This window comes from Brachyhypopomus gauderio, chromosome 1 (genome assembly GCF_052324685.1).
Source record: "Brachyhypopomus gauderio isolate BG-103 chromosome 1, BGAUD_0.2, whole genome shotgun sequence".
Classification (NCBI taxonomy): domain Eukaryota; kingdom Metazoa; phylum Chordata; class Actinopteri; order Gymnotiformes; family Hypopomidae; genus Brachyhypopomus; species Brachyhypopomus gauderio.
The window spans coordinates 3,844,048-3,870,341 of record NC_135211.1 but is presented as its reverse complement, the minus strand read 5'-3'; the positions used below and the strand labels follow the sequence as shown (position 1 = coordinate 3,870,341).

The window sequence follows — 26,294 nt, the reverse complement described above, 5'->3', positions numbered from 1 at the left end:
GGCTCTAGAGATGGGCTTGCTGATTGGGTTATCTCTGATGTCACCAAACACTGGATGGAGTAAGATGGTAGACTGGCATTCTATGAACTCCACAAGATGAACGAACTTAATCCGTGTGTTGTTTTGTTGGGATTTTTCATACACTGTGGTTCGCCAGCGTTCACAGAGTTTGTAGGGTAATTTGGAGATGAGCAGTTTAAGATTAGATGTTACATTCAGTTCATCCAAATGGTCCAGATTTTGCATGGCAGTAACACATTCTCTTAAATATAGTACATATTCAAGGAGAGCCTTTCCATCATCAACTTTCAGTGTTGCCCAATTAAAAGCCTTGTCTAAGTATGCATTTGCAATTTTCGTTTCATTTCCAAAATGAGTATCAAGAGCTCTTTTGCCTTGGCATAACCTTGGAGGGCATCCATATGCATGCACCTTTTGACGATATTCTTTGCTGGGCCATCAGTGAACTGCTCTAAAAAGTACAATCTGTCTTAATAATCAACAGTATTTTTTTCAATAGAATGCTCAAAGGCAAGCATAAACGGCTGGAATGACAAGGGATTACCACTAAAAGTAGGCACTTCTCTTTTTAGTAAAATGGAAAGATTTAGCTGTCTCACCATTATTTCTGTAAGGTCTCTCTGCCTGTTCAGCTCTGTGTCGGTGGCTGGAGTGGTGTTGATTCCGCCACATCGTTGCTGCTGGTTTGTGGTGGATGGCGCGATACCCCTGGAGCTGCTTTTTAGATGTCGCACTGCTCGCTGGAGTGGTGTTTTAGGAACAGCCGCCACAGGTGCAAAGTCGAGGGGAGAGAGGACAGGCTTACTCGACTCCTCCATACGGGAATCATAATACTCATTCATAGCGTTACCTGAAGTGCTGGCAGTGCTTTACTCCATGCCTCCAGAGCAGCCTTCTCGGCCAGTGCCATCTTCGCTGCAGACGAGGCCCTCGAAGACCTAGAAGTCCTGGAAACGTTAGAAACGCTGTCCTGTGGCTGTATGGTTGACTGCAGTTTGCTTTTTCAAGGAAATCCTCAATGTCCCGCAATTTTCCATTGAACCAGTCCGTGTCACTTTCGGTTTCATCCTCCAACAGTAATGATTGCACTTTGCCGTGTGATGTTTTAAACGACTGAATACTTAGCAACAGTGCCGTCACCTTTCCTTCAACTTGTTCCATTTCTCCGTTTTGAACCAACAAAGTCCGAATTTCATTGATTTGGTTCGTGCAGACACTTAACTTGCCACGGCGGGAGGCAATCTTGATCTTTACTAACTCAGCCGGGTCTTGTACCATCTCGCATTCCGACATTGTGATTTAAACGCAGTCCACAATCACTACAGTCTTTCAACTTTTAAAGTCCTTCGAGTATCGGTTTTCACACACCCTGCTTGCTTGCTTTCCTTCCTAATTTATGCTTCCATTTCATCCTTTTTTGCACATCCACAGGAAAACATCCAACGTATCCGAAGCAGGGTGAAGTAATCCAAGATATTTCAGAGCAATCCTTCTTACCGTCGGGTTAGAAAGTTTTCAGACTTTGTAGTGGCGATTTCTGTCTAACGCCAATGAGGATGGTGGTAAGGTGTTCCCGACACGCAGTCAAGTAAGGACTCACAGACAGAGAAATAAAAATAGGTAAATTTAATTCCTCAGTCCGGTTTTCTTTCTCTGTCTGTGAGTGCTTACTTGACTGCGTGTCAGGAACAACTTACCACCATCCTCATTGGCTGCATGCATAAGATTTTGAAGCACTTGTAAAAGTTTGTGATAAAGGCAGAGACCACATGAATCTCATGCAACAAACTGGTGCCTTGAGCAGAAGGCCAAAGAGCCAGCTCTCATGATGAGAACTTAGAGCACCCATTAAACCTTCTGGAGTGGCAGTCTCCATCACATCACCCTCTCCATCAGAGAGTGATGATCTCCACTGATGCTACCAGAACATTCCCCTGCACTTTACACTTTCCGTCTGTCCCACATCTCCACCTTACATCCAGGACCACATCCATGCACCTCAATAGGGTTTTTTTAATGGGTTTTGAACCATCCTGTCACAGTAGGGATGGGTTCTTAACCATGGAAACAGTCCCGTTGGTATCAAAGTACCATCCCACTTCTGACGAAATTTGTACCAAAGGCTGACGGCAGCAACCATAGATTGTCTTGGACCCAGGTCCTACTCTCAGCAAACACGTGCGTCACCACCAGACCAAAGAGTGACAAAAACCTCAGGGTGCAGACTATCTGGATTTGTAATCTTACTTGCCTCTGTGATCATGCTGCCCTGTTACAATTGTCAATTTATCTTTGTATGGAATGAATACTCTGAGCTGCCAGTTGTTAAATATGGTGTCCCACAAGGGTCAATACCATGCCCCATGTAATTCTCATTAGACTACTGTCAGGCACATTTATTTGCAAACATGATATGTGTTTCCATTGTGTAACGTATTGAACAGGCAGAGAGGGATCCAAATGCGGAAGAACACCGCTTTTATTGAAATGAGACGCTGGTACAAACAAAGGCAGGTGAATCACGAGTACTAGGATCAGTAGTAACAGCGTTTTCTTGGCGTGGTCAGGACGGTCCAGGGTCATACCGGGGGAGCAGAAGTCAGGAGGTACAGAGGGATTAGGCAGGAGACAAGGTCGGGGACGTAAGCGAGGGTCAGGACACAGGAGAGCAGACAGGATATAGAAAGGCTTGGTACGCGGCATGAGTCGGCAATACTTCGCAACTGAGATGTGCTGGTGAAGTGCTTAAGTAAGGCTGAAGGGGGCGTGGTAATGAGGGGCAGGTGAGGTTGATTAAGAAAGATCAGGTGGCATTCCTGACACATTGTTACGTCAATGATACTCAGTTGTATATATCTTCAAATCCTGATTATGCCTGTAATATTAACAACAATGACTGAATAAAGGACATAAACAATGGACAGCAACTCACTGTTTTCTTCTAAATTCCAATGAAACAGAGGTTCTACTGCATGAACCCAATGATGCAAAAAGCATGGTTTGGTCTCACAGTGTCCTCATTTCACATCATAACCCACGTGGTCGACTGTACTCTCCACATGGAGGGTTTTCATTAGACCATATAATTATTACAATTACAGCTATTTGTAAATCTTTGTCCTAGGAAGACTCTTACTCATCAAACAACCTTACAGCATCAATTTGAGGCTCAGTTACCAGCCCAATTTTTCAATCTAGGATTAAGACTTATTTACACTGCTCTTATTTAGCCTTTTATGAGTAAAATACAGAGCCTGGAGGCCCAAGTCGTAGTGTGTTCAAGAAAACTGAGATGTTGCCCTTGAGCAAGGCACGTAACCCCAACTGCTCCCTGGGCGGCGGGCTAGGGCTGCCCACCACTCTGGGCACGTGTGCAACAAAGCCTACTAGTAATCCCTTGTGTGTGTGTGTTCTAAGTGCACAGATGGGAAAATGCAGAGGACAAATTTCGATTGGGGTGAAAATCACATTTGACAAAAATATGGCACACATACTCATAATTAAAGCTCTCAGAGCAAAATGCGATTCATCCACGTATAATGCCATGCTGTGCCCCCCAGCACTGCTGCTCAGACCATTCTGAATACATACCATTGAACATGATTAATTTGCTTTGAAGTCTTTTATTATATGACATTAGTACATATTGTACAGTCACATGATGCATGACAATTGCATTGTTACATTTTTTATTACACACTACGTCGAGCAACAGAGGAAGTATTGTTTAGAAATTTTACATCATATGATGTCAATTTTAGCAATTATACAGAATTTTGATCCTCTTGACATCAATGGTGGAGAGTTCCTCTCTCTGTCCTATCACCACTGAAGCATCAGGAATAGGAGTGATGGTGTACTGGCCGTTAACAGAGAAAGCAGTTCTTCCATAGTGCATCACGGAGGTGTAGTCATATGGTGTGTTGAGGTTGTTGGTGTTCTCCTTGTTAAAATTGGACTGCATTGATGGGTCAATGTTTTGCCAGTTGATCCTGACATACTTGTCACGGTCGCTCCTGGTATGCTCATGGTAGAAACCGAGCGCGTGGTTCAACTCATGCTCAACGATACCATGGTACACACATCCGTCTTTGCTGAGAGAGATCACCTGAGAACCACCTGTTCTGCCAATAGAAGAGTAGCACCTGAAAGGCAGGGAGAAGGCTGTCCTGATCACAGACATCAAGCAATTGGCAATGTGTACAAAACAGGAATAACAGAAGTAAAATAATTCAAATAGTTTCCTGCTCTCACCCATTTAGATTCTGAATGCTGATGTAATCAGGTTCAAACGTTCTGCGAACAAAGCGAATGCAGGTTTTGCTGTGGAAGGATGCCATGGCACTGGTAATTACATTCAGGTCAGAAGAAGCTGAAAAAGAACCAAGCAAAAACATTAAGAAATAACATCAACATCAATGTAAAACCTGAACCTGAATCTGGAGGTTTTACTTACAGAAATCATTGCTCACGACATAAGGGACCTGCACTACTCCAGTTGAAGACTTTTGCCAAAAGCAGTTGTTACTCCGGCAGACCAGAGCATTCCTGGTACTTGGCACAAGTATGTCTCCCTCCACCAACTGTTCACTAGATCCTTCATGCAATCATGGACAAAAAAGGGATTTGGGTTGCAAAAACCAAATAACAGGAACTTCAAATGAAATGTTTTAGCATTGGCGTAGTAAAATGTTTAGTATTTATCAAATGTGTTTATACATCTTAAGAGAAAGCATGTTAAAATAAAAAGAAAACAACCAGCAACTTGTCTGACCATTGTTGATGGTGATAATGCGTGAAATGATGTCCACATGCTGAGGTTCTGTGAGAGGGAGAGCCTGGTAGAGACCCAGCAGCAGGGCTAGAATGTAGAGAGAGGCTCTGGGCTCCATGTTGCTTCAGTGTGAGGAGATGATCTGGATGCTTCTACACTCTAGCTCAATGTCTGAATACTGTCCATCCTGGCCTTTTATACACATGGACACTTATATGACCACAATCCCATGAACAAACAAACACAGGTGTGACAGTGTGGGACTAATGTTAGGCATTAGTGTCCACTGTCTAATGTATATCACCAAAGGGAGGACACTTGGAACTTCCCCATTAGTCAAATATCTCAATGAATTGCAGTGTGCGGCTGAGTTTGTTTGGCTAATCTCCACTAATGGATGATCTGTAGAGTTTGGTTATCACTGTGCATTAGACTGTTTTTGTTGTCATTTCAGTTTAATCACTATTGTAGGATCTGTTGGAAAGGATAGTTCAAGAATTGTGTCATAGAAGCAGTCGAACAGTCAAGCTTTTCATGTTGGAGATTTTAAGAAAAACTATTGCAACTGAAAATTTTGCTGACATTTTTTGTCTTCACTTCAGGTACACATATGTTATAATCTGTTTCAGAAAGCAAAATCAATTTCTGTCCATTTTTCTTTGAATGATTTGTTGATAAGTAATGGTTCAAAATCAAAAAGGAGTCATTTCCCTGGCTTGTCCAAAGATGCTACAAACATCCATATTTGCAAAATATGGAATTAAATCCAAAATCAAACTAAAATGCATAAGATTTTGAAGCGCTTGTAAAAGGTAGTGACAAAGGCAAAGACCACATGAATCTAACGCAACAAAACTGGTGCCTTGACCACAAAGCCAAAGAGCCAGCTCTCATGATGAGAACTTATAGCACCCATTAAACCTTCTGGAGTGGCAGTCTCCATCACATCACCCTCTCCATCAGAGAGTGATGATCTCCACTGATGCTACCAGAACGTTCCCCTGCACTTCACACTTTCCGTCTGTCCCACACCTCCACCTTACATCCAGGACCACATCCATGCACCTCAATAGGGTTTTTCAATGGATTTTGAACCATCCTGTCAAAGTAGGGATGGGTTCTTAACCATGGAAACAGTCCTGTTGGTATCAGAGTACCATCCCACTTCTGACAAAATTTGTACCAAAGGCTGAGGGCAGCAACCATATATGGTCTTGGACCCAAGTCCTACTCTCAGCAAACACGTGCGTCACCACCAGACCAAAGAGTGACAAAAACCTCAGGGTGCAGCCTGTCTGGATTTGTAATCTTACTTGCCTCTGTGATCATGCTGCCCTGTTACAATTGTCAATTTATCTTTGTATGGAATGAATACTCTGAGCTGCTAGTTGTAAAATATGGTGTCCCACAAGGGTCAATACCATGCCCCATGTAATTCTCATTAGACTACTGTCAGGCACATTTATTTGCAAACATGATATGTGTTTCTATTGTTACGTCGATGATACTCAGTTGTATATATCTTCAAATCCTGATTATGCCTGTAATATTAACAACAATGAGTGAATAAAGGACATAAACTGTCAGGAATGGCAATCACGCCCGTGACCGCCAGAGGGCGCCATCACCCGAATATTGATCTGCACACCTGAACCTGATCGGCTACTCATACACGCCCTACTTAAGGACTCTGCTCACACAGACCAGTGCGAAGTATTGCCTCCCCGTGTAGCATTACCAAGCCGTATTTACTATCCTGTCTGCATTCCTGGTTACCGATCCTAGCTCTGCCCTCTTGTCTTACGCCTGTTTGCCTAGCCCTTCTGTACCTCTGCCTGCTGCTATTGGACTGTCCTGGTTTTTTGACTCTCTGCCTGGTTTTTTGACTCTCCTTTTTGCCTTGCCCTTTTTGTACTGTTGCCTGCCTTCCTTACGGGGTCTGCTCAGTCCTTGTGTTTGATTAAAACTCCTGTTATTCCACCTGCGTATGGATCCCTCACTACCTTCGGGTACACCACCGTTACAGAATACTTCGCCGCCACCGGATCCAGCAGGACTGCCAGCGCTCCAAGCCGCGGTGATGAACCAGGGACGCATGCTGGGAAGCCACGAACAGCTACTCAACCAACTGGTATCCGCAGTTGATGGCTTGTCTCGCACGCTACAAGGTCTCTCCCTTACTACTGCCCAGTCAGCTGCGCCTCAGCCCTCGCCACCGCCTGTTCCCTCACCACCTGTTTCAGTCCCCAGTCTGGGGCACTCCGCCCCTGTGCGTCTAGTGATCCCCGATAAGTACGATGGGTCCCCAGGTCTCTGTCAGGGGTTTCTGTTACAATGCTCGTTGTATTTTAGTATGTTGCCTACAGCCTTTCCTTCTGAAGCCGCAAAGATCGCATTCGTCATGTCACTGCTTACTGGGAGAGCCCTCAAGTGGGCTACGGCAGTTGGGGGTACGGCCACTACAGGTCAGACTTATGCTGCATTCGAACTCAGGTTCAAAGAAGTCTTCGACCACTCAGAAACAGGTCGTGACCCAGGGGAACAACTCCTGCGCCTCCGCCAAGGTCGGTCGTCTGCTACAGAACACTCCCTGCAGTTCCGCACCCTCGCCGCAGCCAGGGGCTGGGACGAGAAAGCCCTACTTACCGTGTATCGCCAGAGTTTGTCTGACACGCTCCGAGCTGAACTAGCATGTAAGGACGACAACTTGTCGTTAGATGATTTGATACGCCTGTCTATCAGGCTAGATAATCTGATTCGGTCACGGAGGAGTTCTGCCGTAGCCACCACAGCCCCAGTATCCCCCTCGTCTACCCAGCCTGAACCCATGGAAGTGGGACGCGCTCGCCTGTCACAGACCGAAAGACAACGGCGCGTCCAGGACAGACTCTGCTTATACTGTGGCGAATCAGGTCATTTCAGAGCAAACTGCCCCGCGTTGAGTGGCGGAGCGACTGCTCGAAGGGTGAGTCCTGTTATCTCCTTACCCTACGACATACGTAAGATGACTCTGCCTGTAGAAGTAATGTGGGGTGTTTCTGCGCCTGTGGTTGCAGCCCTGGTAGATTCGGGAGCAGCGGGAAATTTTATCGACCATCAGTTCGCGACCCATCTGTCTGTTCCCCTGATTCCGTGTACTACTCCTCTCCATATCAAAGGGATCGACGGCAAACCTGTCGGATCGGGTGCAGTCACCGAACGCACCATTCCAGTCAGCGTGCGAGTGGGTCTGTTACACACTGAGACGGTGTCATTTCACGTCATACACTCCCCAGAACATCCCGTAGTGTTGGGGTTTCCCTGGTTAGCTCAACATAACCCCACCATTTCATGGTCGTCAGGAGAACTGGTTAAATGGAGCAAGAAGTGTCACGAGTGTTGCCTACATACAGCAGTCAGAACGACTAACATTGAAAGCCCTGTCGTCCAGACTACAGTTAGTCTCCCTCCTGAGTATGCTGACTTCTCCGACGTCTTTAGCAAAACTAACGCTGCTACTCTGCCCCCACATCGTCCCTCTGATTGTGCTATTGAGTTGATGCCCGGTGCGATTCCCCCCAGAGGGCGGGCGTACCCGTTATCGATCCCTGAGACAAAAGCCATGAAGGAATACGTGGAAGAGGCGTTACAACTGGGCTACATTCGCCCCTCTGTGTCACCTGCAGCGGCTGGTTTCTTTTTTGTGGAGAAGAAGGACGGTGGGTTACGCCCCTGTATAGACTATCGCGGTCTAAACGCCGTGACGGTAAAAAACTCATATCCTCTCCCCTTGGTGCCTGCTGCAGTGGAGCAGTTACGTCGGGCCACTGTGTTTACTAAGCTCGATTTGCGCAGCGCATACAATCTTGTACGTGTAAAGGAGGGAGACGAATGGAAAACAGCGTTTATCACTTCAAACGGACACTACGAATACCTAGTTATGCCATACGGTTTGGCCAACGCCCCCTCAGTGTTCCAAGCTTTCATGAATGACGTTTTCAGAGAATTGCTTAATCGCTGTGTTATAGTTTATATTGATGACATCCTGATTTATTCAGAAACCCCAGAGGACCACGTCGTGCATGTCAGAGAAGCGTTGCAGCTCCTTAGAGAAAATCACTTGTACGCCAAACTGGAGAAATGTGCCTTTCATACTACGGGTGTGCACTTTTTGGGCTATCACATTAGTCGTCAGGGGGTGGCTATGGACACCGGCAAGGTGGGAGCTGTGCGTGATTGGCCGCGACCCCGGTCGGTTAAAGAACTCCAGAGGTTTTTGGGTTTTGCCAATTTTTATAGGCGTTTTATTCGCAATTACAGTCTGGTTGCTGCGCCCCTCACGTCTTTGCTAAGGGGGTCTCCGAAAAAGCTGCCGTGGACTCAGGCAGCGGAGGGCGCCTTCTCGCAGTTGAAGCGGAGGTTCAGTTCTGCTCCGATTCTGAAGCACCCTGACCCCGCGCTCCCTTTCGTAGTGGAGGTGGATGCTTCGGACACCGGCATAGGGGCCATTCTGTCGCAACGTCATGGGTCGCCCCCGAAGCTCCACCCCTGTGCCTTCTTCTCACGTAAGCTCTCTTCGGCGGAGCGGAATTACGATGTGGGCAACAAGGAGTTGTTGGCGGTGAAGGCTGCGTTGGAGGAGTGGCGACATTGGTTGGAGGGGGCGTCGCACCCTTTTTTGATCCTGACCGACCACAAGAACCTCGAGTACATCAAGGCGGCGAAGCGGCTGAACGCGCGACAGGCGAGGTGGGCTCTCTTTTTCACTCGCTTTAACTATGTCATCACTTTCAGGCCAGGATCGAAGAACACCAAGGCAGACGCGCTCTCCCGGCTCTATGAGGGAAGCGACACGTCGGAGCCTCCCAAGGCGATCATCCCGGCCTCCATGGTGGTTGCTCCCGTTCAGTGGGACCTGGATACACAGATCCGGACTGCTCACCGTGACGAACCTGCTCCTGCCGAGTGTCCCCGGGGTAAGACCTATGTGCCTACTACACACCGTCAGGAGTTGATGCAGTGGGTACACACAGCCCCGACCTCTGGGCATCCGGGTATCCTGCGGACCGTGGAGCTGCTTCAGAGAAAGTACTGGTGGCCTGAGCTCCAGAAGGATGTGAAGGACTTCGTAAACCGATGCGACATTTGTGCTCGTTGTAAGACCCCCCGACGCCTGCCAGCAGGGCTACTGGTGCCTCTACCTATCCCTCAGCGGCCCTGGTCGCATCTCTCTGTTGATTTTGTGACTGATCTCCCCAGGTCCCAAGGAAACACCTGCATCCTGGTGGTGATAGATCGGTTTTCAAAGGGTTGCCGACTGATCGCTCTGCCTAAGCTGCCTACTGCCATGGAGACGGCTGAGGCTATCTTCTCCCATGTATTCCGGCTTTATGGGCTTCCTGAGGACATAGTGTCAGACCGGGGACCCCAGTTCACGTCTCGGGTATGGCAGGCGTTCTGTAAACTGTTGAATATCTCAGTGAGCCTGACGTCGGGGTATCATCCCCAGAGCAACGGGCAGGCGGAGCGTCTGAACCAGGAGATTGGCCGCTTCCTCAGGTCCTACTGCAGCGACAGGCAGGGGGAGTGGAGTCGTTTCCTGCCCTGGGCAGAGTATGCCCAGAACTCTCTCACCCACTCATCCACCGGTCTAACCCCTTTCCAGTGTGTCCTAGGTTTCCAGCCTCCCATGTTCCCATGGTCGGGGGAACCTTCAGATCTCCCTGCAGTGTCTGACTGGTTTCGTCACAGCAAACGGACCTGGGAGGCGGCCCATGTGAGACTCCGAATGGCTATCCGCCACCAGAAGATCCAGGCCGACCACCACAGACGGGCGGCTCCCGTGTACTCACCTGGCCAGATGGTGTGGCTTTCCACCAAGGACCTCCGTCTGAAGACACCATGCCGGAAGTTGAACCCCCGCTACGTGGGGCCTTTCGAGGTCCTGGCTCAGGTTAACCCCGTTTCCTACAAGCTTAAACTTCCTCCTACTTACCGTATCTCGTCCACCTTTCATGTCTCGTTGCTTAAGCCTGCACAGCCCTCCAGTCTGTCTCCTGACCTGCAGTCGTCCCCGCCACCTCCGCTGGACATCGACGGTGGCCCGGCCTACTGGGTGAACGAGCTCCTGGACTCCCGCAGACGGGGGCGTGTGTTGCAGTACTTGGTGGACTGGGAAGGGTACGGACCTGAGGAGCGCAGCTGGGTCGACGCCCACAAGGTCCTGGATCCCTCCATACTCCGTGACTTCCACGCTGCCCACCCGGATCACCCTGCGCCGCGGCCCCGGGGCCGTCCCCGTCGTCGTGTCTCTCGGGTGGCTGGAGCCACCCGTTCAGGGGGGGCTGATGTCAGGAATGGCAATCACGCCCGTGACCGCCAGAGGGCGCCATCACCCGAATATTGATCTGCACACCTGAACCTGATCGGCTACTCATACACGCCCTACTTAAGGACTCTGCTCACACAGACCAGTGCGAAGTATTGCCTCCCCGTGTAGCATTACCAAGCCGTATTTACTATCCTGTCTGCATTCCTGGTTACCGATCCTAGCTCTGCCCTCTTGTCTTACGCCTGTTTGCCTAGCCCTTCTGTACCTCTGCCTGCTGCTATTGGACTGTCCTGGTTTTTTGACTCTCTGCCTGGTTTTTTGACTCTCCTTTTTGCCTTGCCCTTTTTGTACTGTTGCCTGCCTTCCTTACGGGGTCTGCTCAGTCCTTGTGTTTGATTAAAACTCCTGTTATTCCACCTGCGTATGGATCCCTCACTACCTTCGGGTACGCCACCGTTACATAAACAATGGACAGCAACTCACTGTTTTCTTCTAAATTCCAATGAAACAGAGGTTCTACTGCATGAACCCAATGATGCAAAAAGCATGGTCTGGTCTCACAGTGTCCTCATTTCACATCATAACCCACGTGGTCGACTGCACTCTCCACATGGAGGGTTTTCATTAGACCATATAATTATTACAATTACAGCTATTTGTAAATCTTTGTCCTATGAAGACTCTTACTTATCAAACAACCTTACAGCATCAATTTGAGGCTCAGTTACAAGCCCAATTTTTCAATCTAGGTTTAAGACTTATTTACACAGCTCTCATTTAGCCTTTTGTGTGTAAAATACAGAGCCTGGAGGCCCAAGTCATAGTGTGTTCAAGAAAACTGAGATGTTGCCCTTGAGCAAGGCACGTAACCCCAACTGCTCCCCGGGCGGCGAGCTAGGGCTGCCCACTGCTCTGGGCACGTGTGCAACAAAGCCTCCTAGTAATCCCTTGTGTGTGTGTGTTCTAACTGCACAGATGGATAAATGCAGAGGACAAATTTCGATTGGGGTAAAAATCACATTTGACAAAAATATGGCACACATACTCATAATTAAAGCTCTCAGAGCAAGATGCGATTCATCCACGTATAATGCCATGCTGTGCCCCCCAGCACTGCTGCTCAGACCATTCTGAATACATACCATTGAACATGATTAATTTGCTTTGAAGTATTTTATTATATGACATTAGTACATATTGTACAGTCACATGATGCATGACAATTGCATTGTTACATTTTTGATTACACACTAGGTCGAGCAACAGAGGAAGTATTGTTTAGAAATTTTACATCATATAATGTCAATTTTAGCAATTATACAGAATTTTGATCCTCTTGACATCAATGGTAGAGAGTTCCTCTCTCTGCCCTATCACCACTGAAGCATCAGGAATAGGAGTGATGGTGTACTGGCCGTTAACAGAGAAAGCAGTTCTTCCATAGTGCATCACGGAGGTGTAGTCATATGGTGTGTTGAGGTTGTTGGTGTTCTCCTTGTTAAAATTGGACTGCATTGATGGGTCAATGTTTTGCCAGTTGATCCTGACATACTTGTCACGGTCACTCCTGGTATGCTCATGGTAGAAACCGAGCGCGTGGTTCAACTCATGCTCAACGATACCATGGTACACACATCCGTCTTTGCTGAGAGAGATCACCTGAGAACCACCTGTTCTGCCAATAGAAGAGTAGCACCTGAAAGACAGGGAGAAGGCTGTCCTGGTCACAGACATCAAGCAATTGGCAATGTGTACAAAACAGGAATAACAGAAGTAAAATAATTCAAATAGTTTCCTGCTCTCACCCATTTAGGTTCTGAATGCTGATGTAATCAGGTTCAAATGTTCTGCGAACAAAGCGAATGCAGGTTTTGCTGTGGAAGGATGCCATGGCACTGGTAATTACATTCAGGTCAGAAGAAGCTGAAAAAGAACCAAGCAAAAACATTAAGAAATAACATCAACATCAATGTAAACCTGAACCTGAATCTGGAGGTTTTACTTACAGAAATCTTTACTCACGACATAAGGGACCTGCACTACTCCAGTTGAAGACTTTTGCCAAAAGCAGTTGTTACTCCGGCAGACCAGAGCATTCCTGGTACTTGGCACAAGTATGTCTCCCTCCACCAACTGTTCACTAGATCCTTCATGCAATCATGGACAAAAAAGGAATTTGGGTTGCAAAAACCAAATAACAGGAACTTCAAATGAAATGTTTTAGCATTGCCATAGTAAAATGTTTAGTATTTATCAATATGTTTATACATCTTAAGAGGAAGCATGTTAAAATAAAAAGAAAACAACCAGCAACTTGTCTGACCATTGTTGATGGTGATAATGTGTGAAATTATGTCCACATGCTGATGTTCTGTGAGAGGGAGAGCCTGGTAGAGACCCAGCAGCAGGGCTAGAATGTAGAGAGAGGCTCTGGGCTCCATGTTGCTTCAGTGTGAGGAGATGATCTGGATGCTTCTACACTCTAGCTCAATGTCTGAATACTGTCCATCCTGGCCTTTTATACACATGGACACTTATATGACCACAATCCCATGAACAAACAAACACAGGTGTGACAGTGTGGGACTAATGTTAGGCATTAGTGTCCACTGTCTAATGTATATCACCAAAGGGAGGACACTTGGAACTTCCCCATTAGTCAAATATCTCAATGAATTGCAGTGTGCGGCTGAGTTTGTTTGGCTAATCTCCACTAATGGATGATCTGTAGAGTTTGGTTATCAATGTGCATTGGACTGTTTTTGTTGTCATTTCAGTTTAATCACTATTGTAGGATCTGTTGGAAAGGATAGTTCAAGAATTGTGTCATAGAAGCAGTCGAACAGTCAAGCTTTTCATGTTCGAGATTTTAAGAAAAACTATTGCAACTAAAAATTTTGCTGACATTTTTTGTCTTCACTTCAGGTACACATATTATGTTATAATTTGTTTCAGAAAGCAAAATAAATTTCTGTCCATTTTTCTTTGAATGATTTGTTGATATGTAATGGTTCAAAATCAAAAAGGAGTCATTTCCCTGGCTTGTCCAAAGATGCTACAAACATCCATATTTGCAAAATATGAAATTAAATCCAAAATCAAAACTAAAATGCATAAGATTTTGAAGCGCTTGTAAAAGGTTGTGACAAAGGCAAAGACCACATGAATCTAACGCAACAAAACTGGTGCCTTGACCACAAAGCCAAAGAGCCAGCTCTCATGATGAGAACTTAGAGCACCCATTAAACCTTCTGGACTGGTAGTCTCCATCACATCACCCTCTCCATCAGAGAGTGATGATCTCCACTGATGCTATCAGATCGTTCCCCTGCACTTCACACTTTCAGTCTGTCCTACACCTCCACCTTACATCCAGGACCACATCCATGCACCTCAATAGGGTTTTTCAATGGATTTTGAACCATCCTGTCACAGTAGGGATGGGTTCTTAACCATGGAAACAGTCCTGTTGGTATCAAAGTACCATCCCACTTCTGACAAAATTTGTACCAAAGGCTGAGGGCAGCAACCATATATGGTCTTGGACCCAAGTCCTACTCTCAGCAAACACGTGCGTCACCACCAGACCAAAGAGTGACAAAAAGGGTGCAGCCTGTCTGGATTTGTAATCTTACTTGCCTCGGTGGTCATGCCCTGTTACAATTTTCAGTTTATCTTTGTATGTAATGAATGCTCTGAGCTGCCAGTCATAAAATATGGTGTCCCACAAGGGTCAATACCATGGCCAATGTAATTCTCATTAGACTACTGTCAGGCACATTTATTTGCAAACATGATATGTGTTTCCATTGTTATGTCAATGATACTGAGTTGTATATATCTTCAAATCCTGATTATGCCTGTAATATTAACAACAATGAGTGAATAAAGGACATAAACAATGGACAGCAACTCACTGTTTTCTTCTAAATTCCAATGAAACAGAGGTTCTACTGCATGAACCCAATGATGCAAAAAGCATGGTCTGATCTCACAGTGTCCTCATTTCACATCATAACCCACGTGGTCGACTGTACTCTCCACATGGAGGGTTTTCATTAGACCATATAATTATTACAATTACAGCTATTTGTAAATCTTTGTCCTATGAAGACTCTTACTTATCAAACAACCTTACAGCATCAATTTGAGGCTCAGTTACCAGCCCAATTTTTCAATCTAGGATTAAGACTTATTTACACTGCTCTTATTTAGCCTTTTATGAGTAAAATACAGAGCCTGGAGGCCCAAGTCGTAGTGTGTTCAAGAAAACTGAGATGTTGCCCTTGAGCAAGGCACGTAACCCCAACTGCTCCCTGGGCGGCGGGCTAGGGCTGCCCACTGCTCTGGGCACGTGTGCAACAAAGCCTACTAGTAATCCCTTGTGTGTGTGTGTGTTCTAAGTGCACAGATGGGAAAATGCAGAGGACAAATTTCGATTGGGGTGAAAATCACATTTGACAAAAATATGGCACACATACTCATAATTAAAGCTCTCAGAGCAAAATGTGATTCATCCACGTATAATGCCATGCTGTGCCCCCCAGCACTGCTGCTCAGACCATTCTGAATACATACCATTGAACATGATTAATTTGCTTTGAAGTCTTTTATTATATGACATTAGTACATATTGTACAGTCACATGATGCATGACAATTGCATTGTTACATTTTTTATTACACACTAGATCGAGCAACAGAGGAAGTATTGTTTAGAAATTTTACATCATATAAGGTCAATTTTAGCAATTATACAGAATTTTGATCCTCTTGACATCAATGGTAGAGAGTTCCTCTCTCTGCCCTATCACCACTGAAGCATCAGGTATAGGAGTGATGGTGTACTGGCCGTTAACAGAGAAAGCAGTTCTTCCATAGTGCATCACGGAGGTGTAGTCATATGGTGTGTTGAGGTTGTTGGTGTTCGCCTTGTTAAAATTGTACTGCATTGATGGGTCAATGTTTTCCCAGTTGATCCTGACATACTTGTCACGGTCGCTCCTGGTATGCTCATGGTAGAAACCGAGCGCATGGTTCAACTCATGCTCAACGATACCATGGTACACACATCCGCTTGTGCTGAGAGAGATTACCTGAGAACCACCTGTTTTGCCAATAGCAGAGTAGCACCTGAAAGACAGAGAGAAGACTGTCGTGGTCACAGACATCAAGCAATTGGCAATGTGTACAAAACAGGAATAACAGAAGTAAAATAATTCAAATAGTTCCCTGCTCTCACCCATTTAGGTTCTGAATGCTGATGTAATCAGGTTCAACCGTTCTGCGAACAAAGCGAATGCAGGTTTTGCTGTGGAAGGATGCCATGGCACTGGTAATTACATTCAGGTCAGAAGAAGCTGAAAAAGAACCAAGCAAAAACATTAAGAAATAACATCAACATCAATGTAAAACCTGAACCTGAATCTGGAGGTTTTACTTACAGAAATCATTGCTCACGACATAAGGGACCTGCACTACTCCAGTTGAAGACTTCTGCCAAAAGCATTTGTTACTCGGGCAGACCAGAGCATTCCTGGTTCTTGGCAAATGTATGTCTCCCTCCACCAACTCTTCACTAGATCCTTCATACAATCATGGAACAAAAAGAAATTTGGGTTGCAAAAACCAAACAGGAACTTCAAACAAAATGTTAATATAAAAAGATAACAACCAGCAACTTGTCTGACCATTGTTGATGGTGATAATGCGTGAAATGATGTCCACATGTTGAGGTTCTGTGAGAGGGACAGCCTGGTAGAGACCCAGCAGCAGGGCTAGAATGTAGAGAGAGGCTCTGGGCTCCATGTTGCTTCAGTGTGAGGAGATGATCTGGATGCTTCTACACTCTGAATACTGTCCATCCTGGTTTTTTATACACATGGACACTTATATGACCACAATCCCATGAACAAACAAACACAGGTGTGACAGTTTGGGACTAATGTTAGGCATTAGTGTCCACTGTCTAAAGTATATCACCAAAGGGAGGACACTTGGAACTTCCCCATTAGTCAAATATCTCAATGAATTGCAGTCTGCGGCTGAGTTTGTTTGGCTAATCTCCACTAATGGATGATCTGTAGAGTTTGTTTATCACTGTGCATTGGACTGTTTTTGTTGTCATTTCAGTTTAATCACTATTGTAGGATCTGTTGGAAAGGATAGTTCAAGAATTGTGTCATAGAAGCAGTCAAGCTTTTCATGTTGGAGATTTTAAGAAAAACTATTGCAACTTAAAAATTTGCTGACATTTTTTGTCTTCACTTCAGGTACATATATAATGTTATAATTAGGGGTGGGACGCGATTAAAAAAATTAATCGAATTAATTGGAAGCTTTGTAATTAATTAATCGAAATTAATTGCATTTTAATCGCATTTCAGTATTTAACATGAGAAATATTAATTTAAGTTTGAATGATGAATGAATCAATGAACATAATCATAAACTTCAACATCTTGTTTATTTTTCCACCAGTCTACTACACAGACCAATATATGTGTAGTGTGCAGAAAACAGTTCAGAACATTGGAAATTCTGACCAAAAATGTTTTGCTCAGGATATTCGAAGAATTGAATAAATCAGAAGATGTTTTTTAATACCATTTTAGATGGTATATTTTTCTTTAATTTCCCAGGCCTCTGCCACAGGCATTTTCATAGTGCCTATAAGTGGTCTTCTGCATGCTCAAAGCAAATGACTGGATCTTCATCATCTATAGATTCATCATCTATAATATGAGCTGTCACACCAAGATCATTCTTGTTGCTAACAGAGGTCCAGTGATCCCCAGTCAGAGCCACATTTGTGGCACTCTTCACAATAACCTGTTTTAATTCTTTCCTCATCATACAGCTGCTGGATTTTCTTCGACATTGTCTTTCTGGGGTGAGTTTCCCAAAACGTTCTTAGCGCTAAGTACTTCGTAACCTTGTTCTTACGTACGAGGTTAAGAAGTACTTGGCGCTAAGAACGTTTTGGGAAACTCACCCCTGGACGGTAGTTCGTAACTTGCATCAGTTGACGCAATTCGCAGCGCTTCTTGTAAGCATTTATCTTCGACCACAGGGAGCGGACAACACAAATAATGTGACGCGTCATGTATAAACGCGTGCGGAGTTGCGCGCTACGGCCACTCGCGAAAGTTTAATCCAGACTTAATGGTCCAATGAAGGTACTTTAAAAACCAGGACATTTCCTCACTTTAAAAAAAAACCCGGGACGCCCGGGACAGGATGTGAATTACGGACGTTTGGTCACCCTATCGTACTAGGAATACATTTAGCAGCTAAGTTATCATTACTGACCTGCGCGTTAAGCTGGGCGTACACTGTGCGATTTTTGGCCCATTTTCAGCCAATTTTTCACTCGTTTCGGCTCAATCGCGTGTCGTGCATCATATAGTTCACACAGGTAAACGAGGAGCGATTCACACCTCACGACCAACTCCCAATCAGAAATCGCAGCGTCGCAAGAACATCAAACATGTTTGAAATTCAAATCGCTCCTCGTGAGAGTATCGCACTGTTGAAGCAGCTCCACGAGCCGACTCTCCCTGCGATTTAGTCGTACAGTTTGAGCTGGAGCTGAGTACACGATTTAAAATATCGCACAGTGTATGCCCAGCTTTAGCCGCAACATGTTTTGCGTTGAGGTGGTAATGAAGGGTGGAAGTGCTCCTGTGATAAGCGAACTCCTTCCTACATAAAGTGTAAATAACACTATTTTTGTTTGTACTTCCATCTGGAAGTTTCATATTTTTTAATTTCCCATCCACAGGCGTAGCCTCTTCAGTCATCTCCATCATGATCTTATTGTGTGTCCATAATCTGTATGCCCGGAACTCGCGTACTGAGAAACATTCCATGGTGCAAAAGTGTCTCGTGCGTTAAATGCGTTAAAATGCGTAAATTTTTTTAGTGCGTTAACTTTCCTGTAATTAATTAATCGAAAATACCGCGTTAAAGTCCCACCACTAGTTATAATCTGTTTCAAAAAGCAAAATCAATTTCTGTCCATTTTTTCTTAGAATGATTTGTTGATAAGTAATGGTTCAAAATAAAAAGTAGGCATTTCCCTGGCTTGTCCAAGGATGCTACAAACATCCATATTTGCAAAATATGAAATTAAATTAAATTAAATTAATTGGCAAAAGTATAAAATGCATATGTAGTGGCGATTTCTGTCTAACGCCAATGAGGATGGTGGTAAGTTGTTCCCGACACGCAGTCAAGTAAGCACTCACAGACAGAGAAATAAAAATAGGATAGGCATAGACAGACAGATATGTATAAAAATGCAAACATGTCAGGTAAGTATACCACTAATTTATGTGTATTATAAGTTACCATCAACATGATGTACAATTCACAAATATGGCTCCAACACACTGGCCCCTAATTGTCACTGTTACTGCAGGACAATTCTAAACCATAATGAAAGGGAGCCATACGTACTCAATAAAGGCTATACAATACAGGTGTTCCAAAACCTAATACACAATACATTAGCCCATACACAAAGGTAACCATAAAAAACCAAGAAACACCAAATGAAATGCTAGTCTTACATTTTGTTTCCATTCGGGTCCCCCCCCCCCTTTTTTGTTTTTTATTTCAGTAAAGTTAAAAAAGGTAACTGATCAAGTCCAAGTCCAATGTACATGTAGCGCCACCTGTGAAAGTCCGTAGGTGTAAGTGTATGGGCTGGTGTGAGAGCACGCACAGGAATATTTAGATTTGTCAGTACTGCAAGTGTGCAATCAGAGCCTCTCTGAAGGTGCTTCATCACCTTCGAGAAGAAAGCAAAGCTTACTGATGGGTCTCTGCAGCACGTTGGTCTTTGTTTGCACCAATACGCTTCGCACAAGACCTTTGGGGCCAGGCAGGGTCTTAACCACCCTACCCAGGGGCCAAGAATTCCTAGGTGCTGCTGGGTCTACCAGCACCACAATGTCATTGATTTTGAAATTCATTTCAGTGTGGAGCCACTTCTGTCGTTCTTGCAGTAGTGGAAGGTATTCCATAGTCCACCTTTACCAGAACTGATCTGCCAGGTATTGGACATATTTCCACCATTTCCTGCTGTACACATCATTTTTACTAAAGAGACCAGGAGGTGGCAACGGTTCACTCTTCAACTGCAGTAGGTGGTTTGGTGTCAAGGGTGTGAGATCATTTGGGTCACTAGAGGTTGTAGTAAGCGGTCGGTCATTGAGAATGCATTCCTTTTCACAAAAGGCTGTTTGCATCATTTCGCCGGCCAGTGTTTGTTATCGTACAATCGAGAGAAGTGTCTTCTTAACCAGGCGGATAAGTCTTTCCCATGCTCCTCCGAAGTGAGCTGCATATGGTGGATTGAACAGCCACTTGACATGGTTTTTTAGCAGGAATTCCTGAATCTTTTCTTTATCCAGCTGATTCCGTGCCATTTCCAGTTCCTTCTGTGCGGAGGTGAAGTTGGTGCCACAGTCTGTTCTGATGGTAAGCACCTGACCTCTCCGACACAGGAACCGCCGGACTGCATTCATGCAAGCACTGGTATCCAGACTCCATGCTACTTCTAGATGGATTGCCCGGCTTACCAGACAGGTGAAGAATACTCCCCAGCGCTTTACCCGTGAGTGACCACTCTTGGCCTCCACCGGACCAAAGAAGTCAATACCAACATGGGAAAATGGTGGCAAGTTGGGAGTAATCCGATCCTGTGGCAATTCCACCATTTTCTGCATTCCAGGTCTGGCCTGCATCCGTCTGCAAAACACACAAGATCTAACAATGTGTCTAGCACAAGAGTTAGCCAAAGGGAGCCAGAATTTTTGTCTAAGTTTTGATAGCATTTGATTTCTTCCTGAATGTCCATTTTGCTGATGAATATCCCTCAGGATCAACTTGGATATATGTGATGACTTGGGGAGTATGATTGGATTCTTTGTGTTTACGGATATCGGTGCTTTACCTATCCGTCCTCCAACCCTCATGATGCCATTGTCAATGCATGGATCCAGTCTGAATACAAGGCTATCAGATTTCACTGGTTTGTTCATTTTCATCAATTTCAATTCTGCATCCAGGTGGCAGTGCTGTTCATAACAAATGATTGCCTTTTCTGCTTCATCCAAATCATCCACAGTTAAGCATTTTTGCTCTTGCTCACCTTGGCATGTGGATGTCACTTTGTCTCTGTCCTTTCGACTTCGATGCAGAAGGATGCGTTTGAGCTTCAGCAACCAGGCAACAGCTCTAAGTAGTTTCCTCCAAGAGGAGAAGTACTGAATCAGGGATGAAGTTGCATTAATCTCCATCTTCACACAATTGACAGTAATGGCATGTTTTACCTCTACAGCACAGCTGGGTATGTAGCTCAGATCTTCTGGCATATCAGGCCAATCTGATTCCCCTCTTGAAAGCAAGCGAGGACCGTGGAGCCATCTGTTGGACACCAAGAGTGGTTCAATATAGAGTCCACGTGAGGCATCATCTGCCGGATTGTCCTTCGAGCAGACATACCTCCACTGGTGTGCTTGCGAGAGGCTGTGGATTATTGCAATGCGGTTAGCAACATAGGTGCGGAACCTTTTGGTTTCGTTGTGAATGTATTTCAGCACAGTTGTGCTGTCTGCCCAGAAAGTGGAATTCTGAAGATCTATATGTAGCTCTTTCTGGAGCATTTTGTCGACTTTCACAGCCAGTGTGGCAGCAGCAAGCTCCAACCTGGGAATAGTCATCTGCTTCAGAGGTGCTACTCTTGATTTCGCCATTATAAAGACAATGTGAATGTCTCCACTGCTGTTCTTAAGACTAAGGTAGGTCACCGTTCCATAACCGGATTCACTGGCATCACAGAAATGATGCAGCCGAACAGTCTTCACCGGGACGAAACCCTCAGGTTTTATGCACCTGTCCACTTCAAATCTGTCCAGCTGTTTCAGTTCTGTCATCCATCTTTGCCATGGCTTGTAGAGTTCTTTTGGAATGTGTTCATCCCATCCACGATTATCAATGCACAGTTTTTGCAGGAATTGCTTGGCCTTGAGAATGAAAGGGCATAGGAAACCCAATGGGTCATAGATGGAACTCACGACTGAAAGGATGGCTTGCCTAGTGAGTGATGTGCTCTTGTCGGCAACCTTGAAGGTGAGTATGTCTTTCTGGATATTCCACTGGATTCCCAAGGCCCTCTCAAGGGGTGGTTTTTCTCTGTCCAGGTCAAGTTGTTTCACAAGCGTGGCTCTGTGACTTTCAGGTATTGTAGCAAGGACCTCACAGCTGTTACTTACCCACTTGTTTAGGGTAAATCCTCCTTGGGCGCATGCTTCCCTAAGGTTGTGCGTAAGCTGGATAGCCTCCGTCACAGATGCCACAGATCGAAGGCAGTCATCTACATAAAAACTGTTTGATGGTGTCAAGAGTTGTTGCACTAAACTGCTCTGAGTTGTCAACTGCTGTTTTTTTTCAGGGCATAATTGGCGATGCTTGGAGATGACACAGTACCGAAAAGATGAACCTTCATCCTGTACGCTTCCAATGGCTTGCTTGTATCCCCCTGTGGCCACCAGAGGAATCGGAGGAAGTCACGGTGATGTTCATGAACACGTACTTGATAGTACATTGCCTCGATGTCGGCCATTACAGCAATCCTTTCTTCTCTAAATCTCAGAAGAACACCCAGCAGTGGATTCGCCAGGTCCGCACCCTGGAGAAGTTCTGTGTTCAGTGATTTGCCTTTATAAGATGCAGAGCAGTAGAATACAACTCTCAACTTGCCATTCTGCTTGTGGTAGACTGCGTGATGAGGTATATACCAGACCATTCCATCATTCCTTTGCAGCTGGCACGTAGGCACCTTTTCTGCATAGCCCTTGCTGAGCACATCTTCCATAAATGTGGTGTACTCACTAGCGAAAGCAGAATCTTTCTTAAATTTTCTAGCTAGACCCACTGTACGTTGTACTGCCATCTGCTGGTTGTCTGGCATATTTACAGCTTCATTGCGAAAAGGTAAAGATAAATGATAGCGACCATTTCTAAGCACGACTGACCTTGTCGTCACATCCATGAATTTTTTATCCTCAACGGACATCTCGGTTTCCTCTTCACATTCCTTTTCAGGGAAATCATGGTTGTATTGTCTAATAAGCGTCTCTCTTATGTTCTCCAATGTGATTCGGTTAACTGTTGCGGGTCCCTTGTCACCTCTTTCCATAGCCAAGCAGGAATTGAGTGGACCATTGACCACCCATCCAAGTAATGTCCTGACTGCATATGGTCCATCATTTTGGCTATTTAAGACATCCCATGGTTCCATCGCCTTCGGTACGTCCATGCCGATCAGTAGCTCTATATCAGCATCAATGCTGTCCAGGGTTATGCCACTGAGGTACGGCCATCTTTTGATGTCGTTTGCTGTAACCAAATGGTCCTTTGACACTGGGATTTTGGCTTGTGTGTATACAATGGGTAACTGAAGGAACACACTGCCATCAATGTTGCCACCTTTAAGACCTTTGAGCTCATAGCATCTCACCATTTGCTCCTGTCCCATCGTTTTCAGGGCCACCTCAGTCCTGCGTCCGCTGACGTTAAGCTGATGCATGAGCTTGTCAGAGCAGAAAGTTGCTGAGCTGCCCGGGTCAAGGAATGCGTAGGTCATTATGGATCTGGAGCTTTTGGGTGACTCAATGATGACTGGCACAATGGCCAATGCACAGTGACTGGCCCCTGTAACATGACTAGCTGAGATGAGTGCGCTATTAACAGGCGCCTGAGTTTTGACAGTATACTCACAGGTAATGTTCAGTAAGGTATGATGTTTACGCTTGCACAGCTCACAAATGGCCCTATTGAGGCAGTTCCTGCTAAGATGTCCTTTTTTAGACACCCAAAACAGTAGCCATTTCTCTTCAGATATTCTACTTTCTCTTCATGTGCCTGTGATTTGAAATTTTCACAGTCAGTGATGTCGTGCCTATCTGAACAGCAACTGCATGTCATTGACGCTGGAACGTGCTTGTTGGTTTGCTGCGTCTTAGCTGTCTGTGCTGTTAACTGAGGGTTAGACAAGGTGACAGAGGTCATGAAGCTGCTTCCACTCTTTTGAGACTTTGCACTAGGCTTGGCTCTAGAGATGGGCTTGCTGATTGGGTTATCTCTGATGTCACCAAACACTGGATGGAGTAAGATGGTAGACTGGCGTTCTATGAACTCCACAAGATGAACGAACTTAATCCGTGTGTTGTTTTGTTGGGATTTTTCATACACTGTGGTTCGCCAGCGTTCACAGAGTTTGTAGGGTAATTTGGAGATGAGCAGTTTAAGATTAGATGTTACATTCAGTTCATCCAAATGGTCCAGATTTTGCATGGCAGTAAGACATTCTCTTAAATATAGTGCATATTCAAGGAGAGCCTTTCCATCATCAACTTTCAGTGTTGCCCAATTAAAAGCCTTGTCTAAGTATGCATTTGCAATTTTCGTTTCATTTCCAAAATGAGTTTTCAAGAGCTCTTTTGCCTTGGCATAAACTTGGAGGGCATCCATATGCATGCAAATTTTGACGATATTCTTTGCTGGGCCATCAGTGAACTGCTTTAAAAAGTACAATCTGTCTTTATAATCATCAGTATTTTTTTCAATAGAATGCTCAAAGGCAAGCATAAATGGCTGGAATGACAAGGGATTACCACTAAAAGTAGGCACTTCTCTTTTTGGTAAAATGGAAAGATTTAGCTGTCTCACCATTATTTCTGTAAGGTCTCTCTGCCTGTTCAGCTCTGTGTCGGTGGCTGGAGTGGTGTTGATTCCGCCACATCGTTGCTGCTGATTTGTGGTGGACGGCGCGATACCCCTGGAGCTGCTTTTTAGATGTCGCACTGCTCGCTGAAGTGGTGTTTTAGGAACAGCCGCCACAGGTGCAAAGTCGAGGCGAGAGAGGACAGGCTTACTCGACTCCTCCATACGGGAGTCATAATACTCATTCATAGCGTTACCTTGCTCTTCAGCGTCGCTCAATGCTTTGAGTTTGGCATTTGCCTCGTCTAATTGAGCTTGTAGTTCCAGATTCTCGCGTTTGGATTTTAATGCCATTTCTTCCATGTCGCGCTTTAATCTCAGTGACATTTCCTCCATCTCACGCTTTATCTTGAGCTCTGCCTCCTCCATTTGCAGCGCCTGAAGTGCTGGCAGTGCTTTACTCCGTGCCTCCAGAGCAGCCTTCTCAGCCAGTGCCATCTTCACTGCAGACGAGGCCCTCGAAGACCTAGAAGTCCTGGAAACGTTAGAAACGCTGTCCTGTGGCTGTATGGTTGACTGCAGTTTGTTTTGTTCCATTCTCCAAACGTTCACTTTTTCAAGGAAATCCTCAATGTCCTGCAATTTTCCATTGAACCAGTCCGTGTCACTTTCGGTTTCATCCTCCAACAGTAATGATTGCACTTTGCCGTGTGATGTTTTAAACGACTGAATACTTAGCAACAGTGCCGTCACCTTTCCTTCAACTTGTTCCATTTCTCCGTTTTGAACCAACAAAGTCCGAATTTCATTGATTTGTTTCGTGCAGACACTTAACTTGCCACGGCGGGAGGCAATCTTGATCTTTACTAACTCAGCCGGGTCTTGTACCATCTCGCATTCCGACATTGTGATTTAAACGCAGTCCACAATCACTACAGTCTTTCAACTTTTAAAGTCCTTCGAGTATCGGTTTTCACACACCCTGCTTGCTTGCTTTCCTTCCTAATTTACGCTTCCATTTCATCCTTTTTTGAGCATCCACAGGAAAACATCCAACGTATCCGAAGCAGGGTGAAGTAATCCAAGATATTTCAGAGCAATCCTTCTTAAAGTCGGGTTAGAAAGTTTTCAGACTTTGTAGTGGCGATTTCTCTCTAACGCCAATGAGGATGGTGGTAAGGTGTTCCCGACACGCAGTCAAGTAAGCACTCACAGACAGAGAAATAAAAATAGGTAAATTTAATTCCTCAGTCCGGTTTTCTTTCTCTGTCTGTGAGTGCTTACTTGACTGCATATCAGGAACAACTTACCACCATCCTCATTGGCTGCATGCATAAGATTTTGAAGCGCTTGTAAAAGTTTGTGATAAAGACAGAGACCACATGAATCTCATGCAACAAACTGGTGCCTTGAGCAGAAGGCCAAAGAGCCGCAGTCTCCATGGCAGTCTCCATCA

At 45.1% G+C, this 26,294-nt stretch overlaps 3 protein-coding genes across 3 annotated transcripts; all 3 read right to left on the bottom strand.

Annotated features, from left to right (window-relative positions):
* Window positions 1-3,778: 3,778 nt before the first annotated feature.
* LOC143519156 (hatching enzyme 1.2-like) lies at window positions 3,779-5,160 on the bottom strand. The gene is made up of 4 exons (XM_077012334.1): window positions 4,796-5,160; window positions 4,478-4,618; window positions 4,276-4,393; window positions 3,779-4,166 (listed from the first exon to the last, which is right to left on the bottom strand). Exons 1-4 carry the CDS (start codon window positions 4,911-4,913, stop codon window positions 3,779-3,781), a joined length of 765 nt encoding a protein of 254 aa, XP_076868449.1. The 5' UTR covers window positions 4,914-5,160.
* A 7,253-nt stretch (window positions 5,161-12,413) lies between these two features.
* On the bottom strand, window positions 12,414-13,546 carry LOC143526380 (hatching enzyme 1.2-like). Its single transcript, XM_077020917.1, has 4 exons — window positions 13,429-13,546; window positions 13,112-13,252; window positions 12,911-13,028; window positions 12,414-12,801 (listed from the first exon to the last, which is right to left on the bottom strand). Exons 1-4 carry the CDS (start codon window positions 13,544-13,546, stop codon window positions 12,414-12,416), a joined length of 765 nt encoding a protein of 254 aa, XP_076877032.1.
* A 2,303-nt stretch (window positions 13,547-15,849) lies between these two features.
* LOC143526364 (hatching enzyme 1.2-like) lies at window positions 15,850-16,912 on the bottom strand. The gene is made up of 4 exons (XM_077020916.1): window positions 16,795-16,912; window positions 16,549-16,689; window positions 16,347-16,464; window positions 15,850-16,237 (listed from the first exon to the last, which is right to left on the bottom strand). Exons 1-4 carry the CDS (start codon window positions 16,910-16,912, stop codon window positions 15,850-15,852), a joined length of 765 nt encoding a protein of 254 aa, XP_076877031.1.
* Between the last annotated feature and the right edge of the window lie 9,382 nt (window positions 16,913-26,294).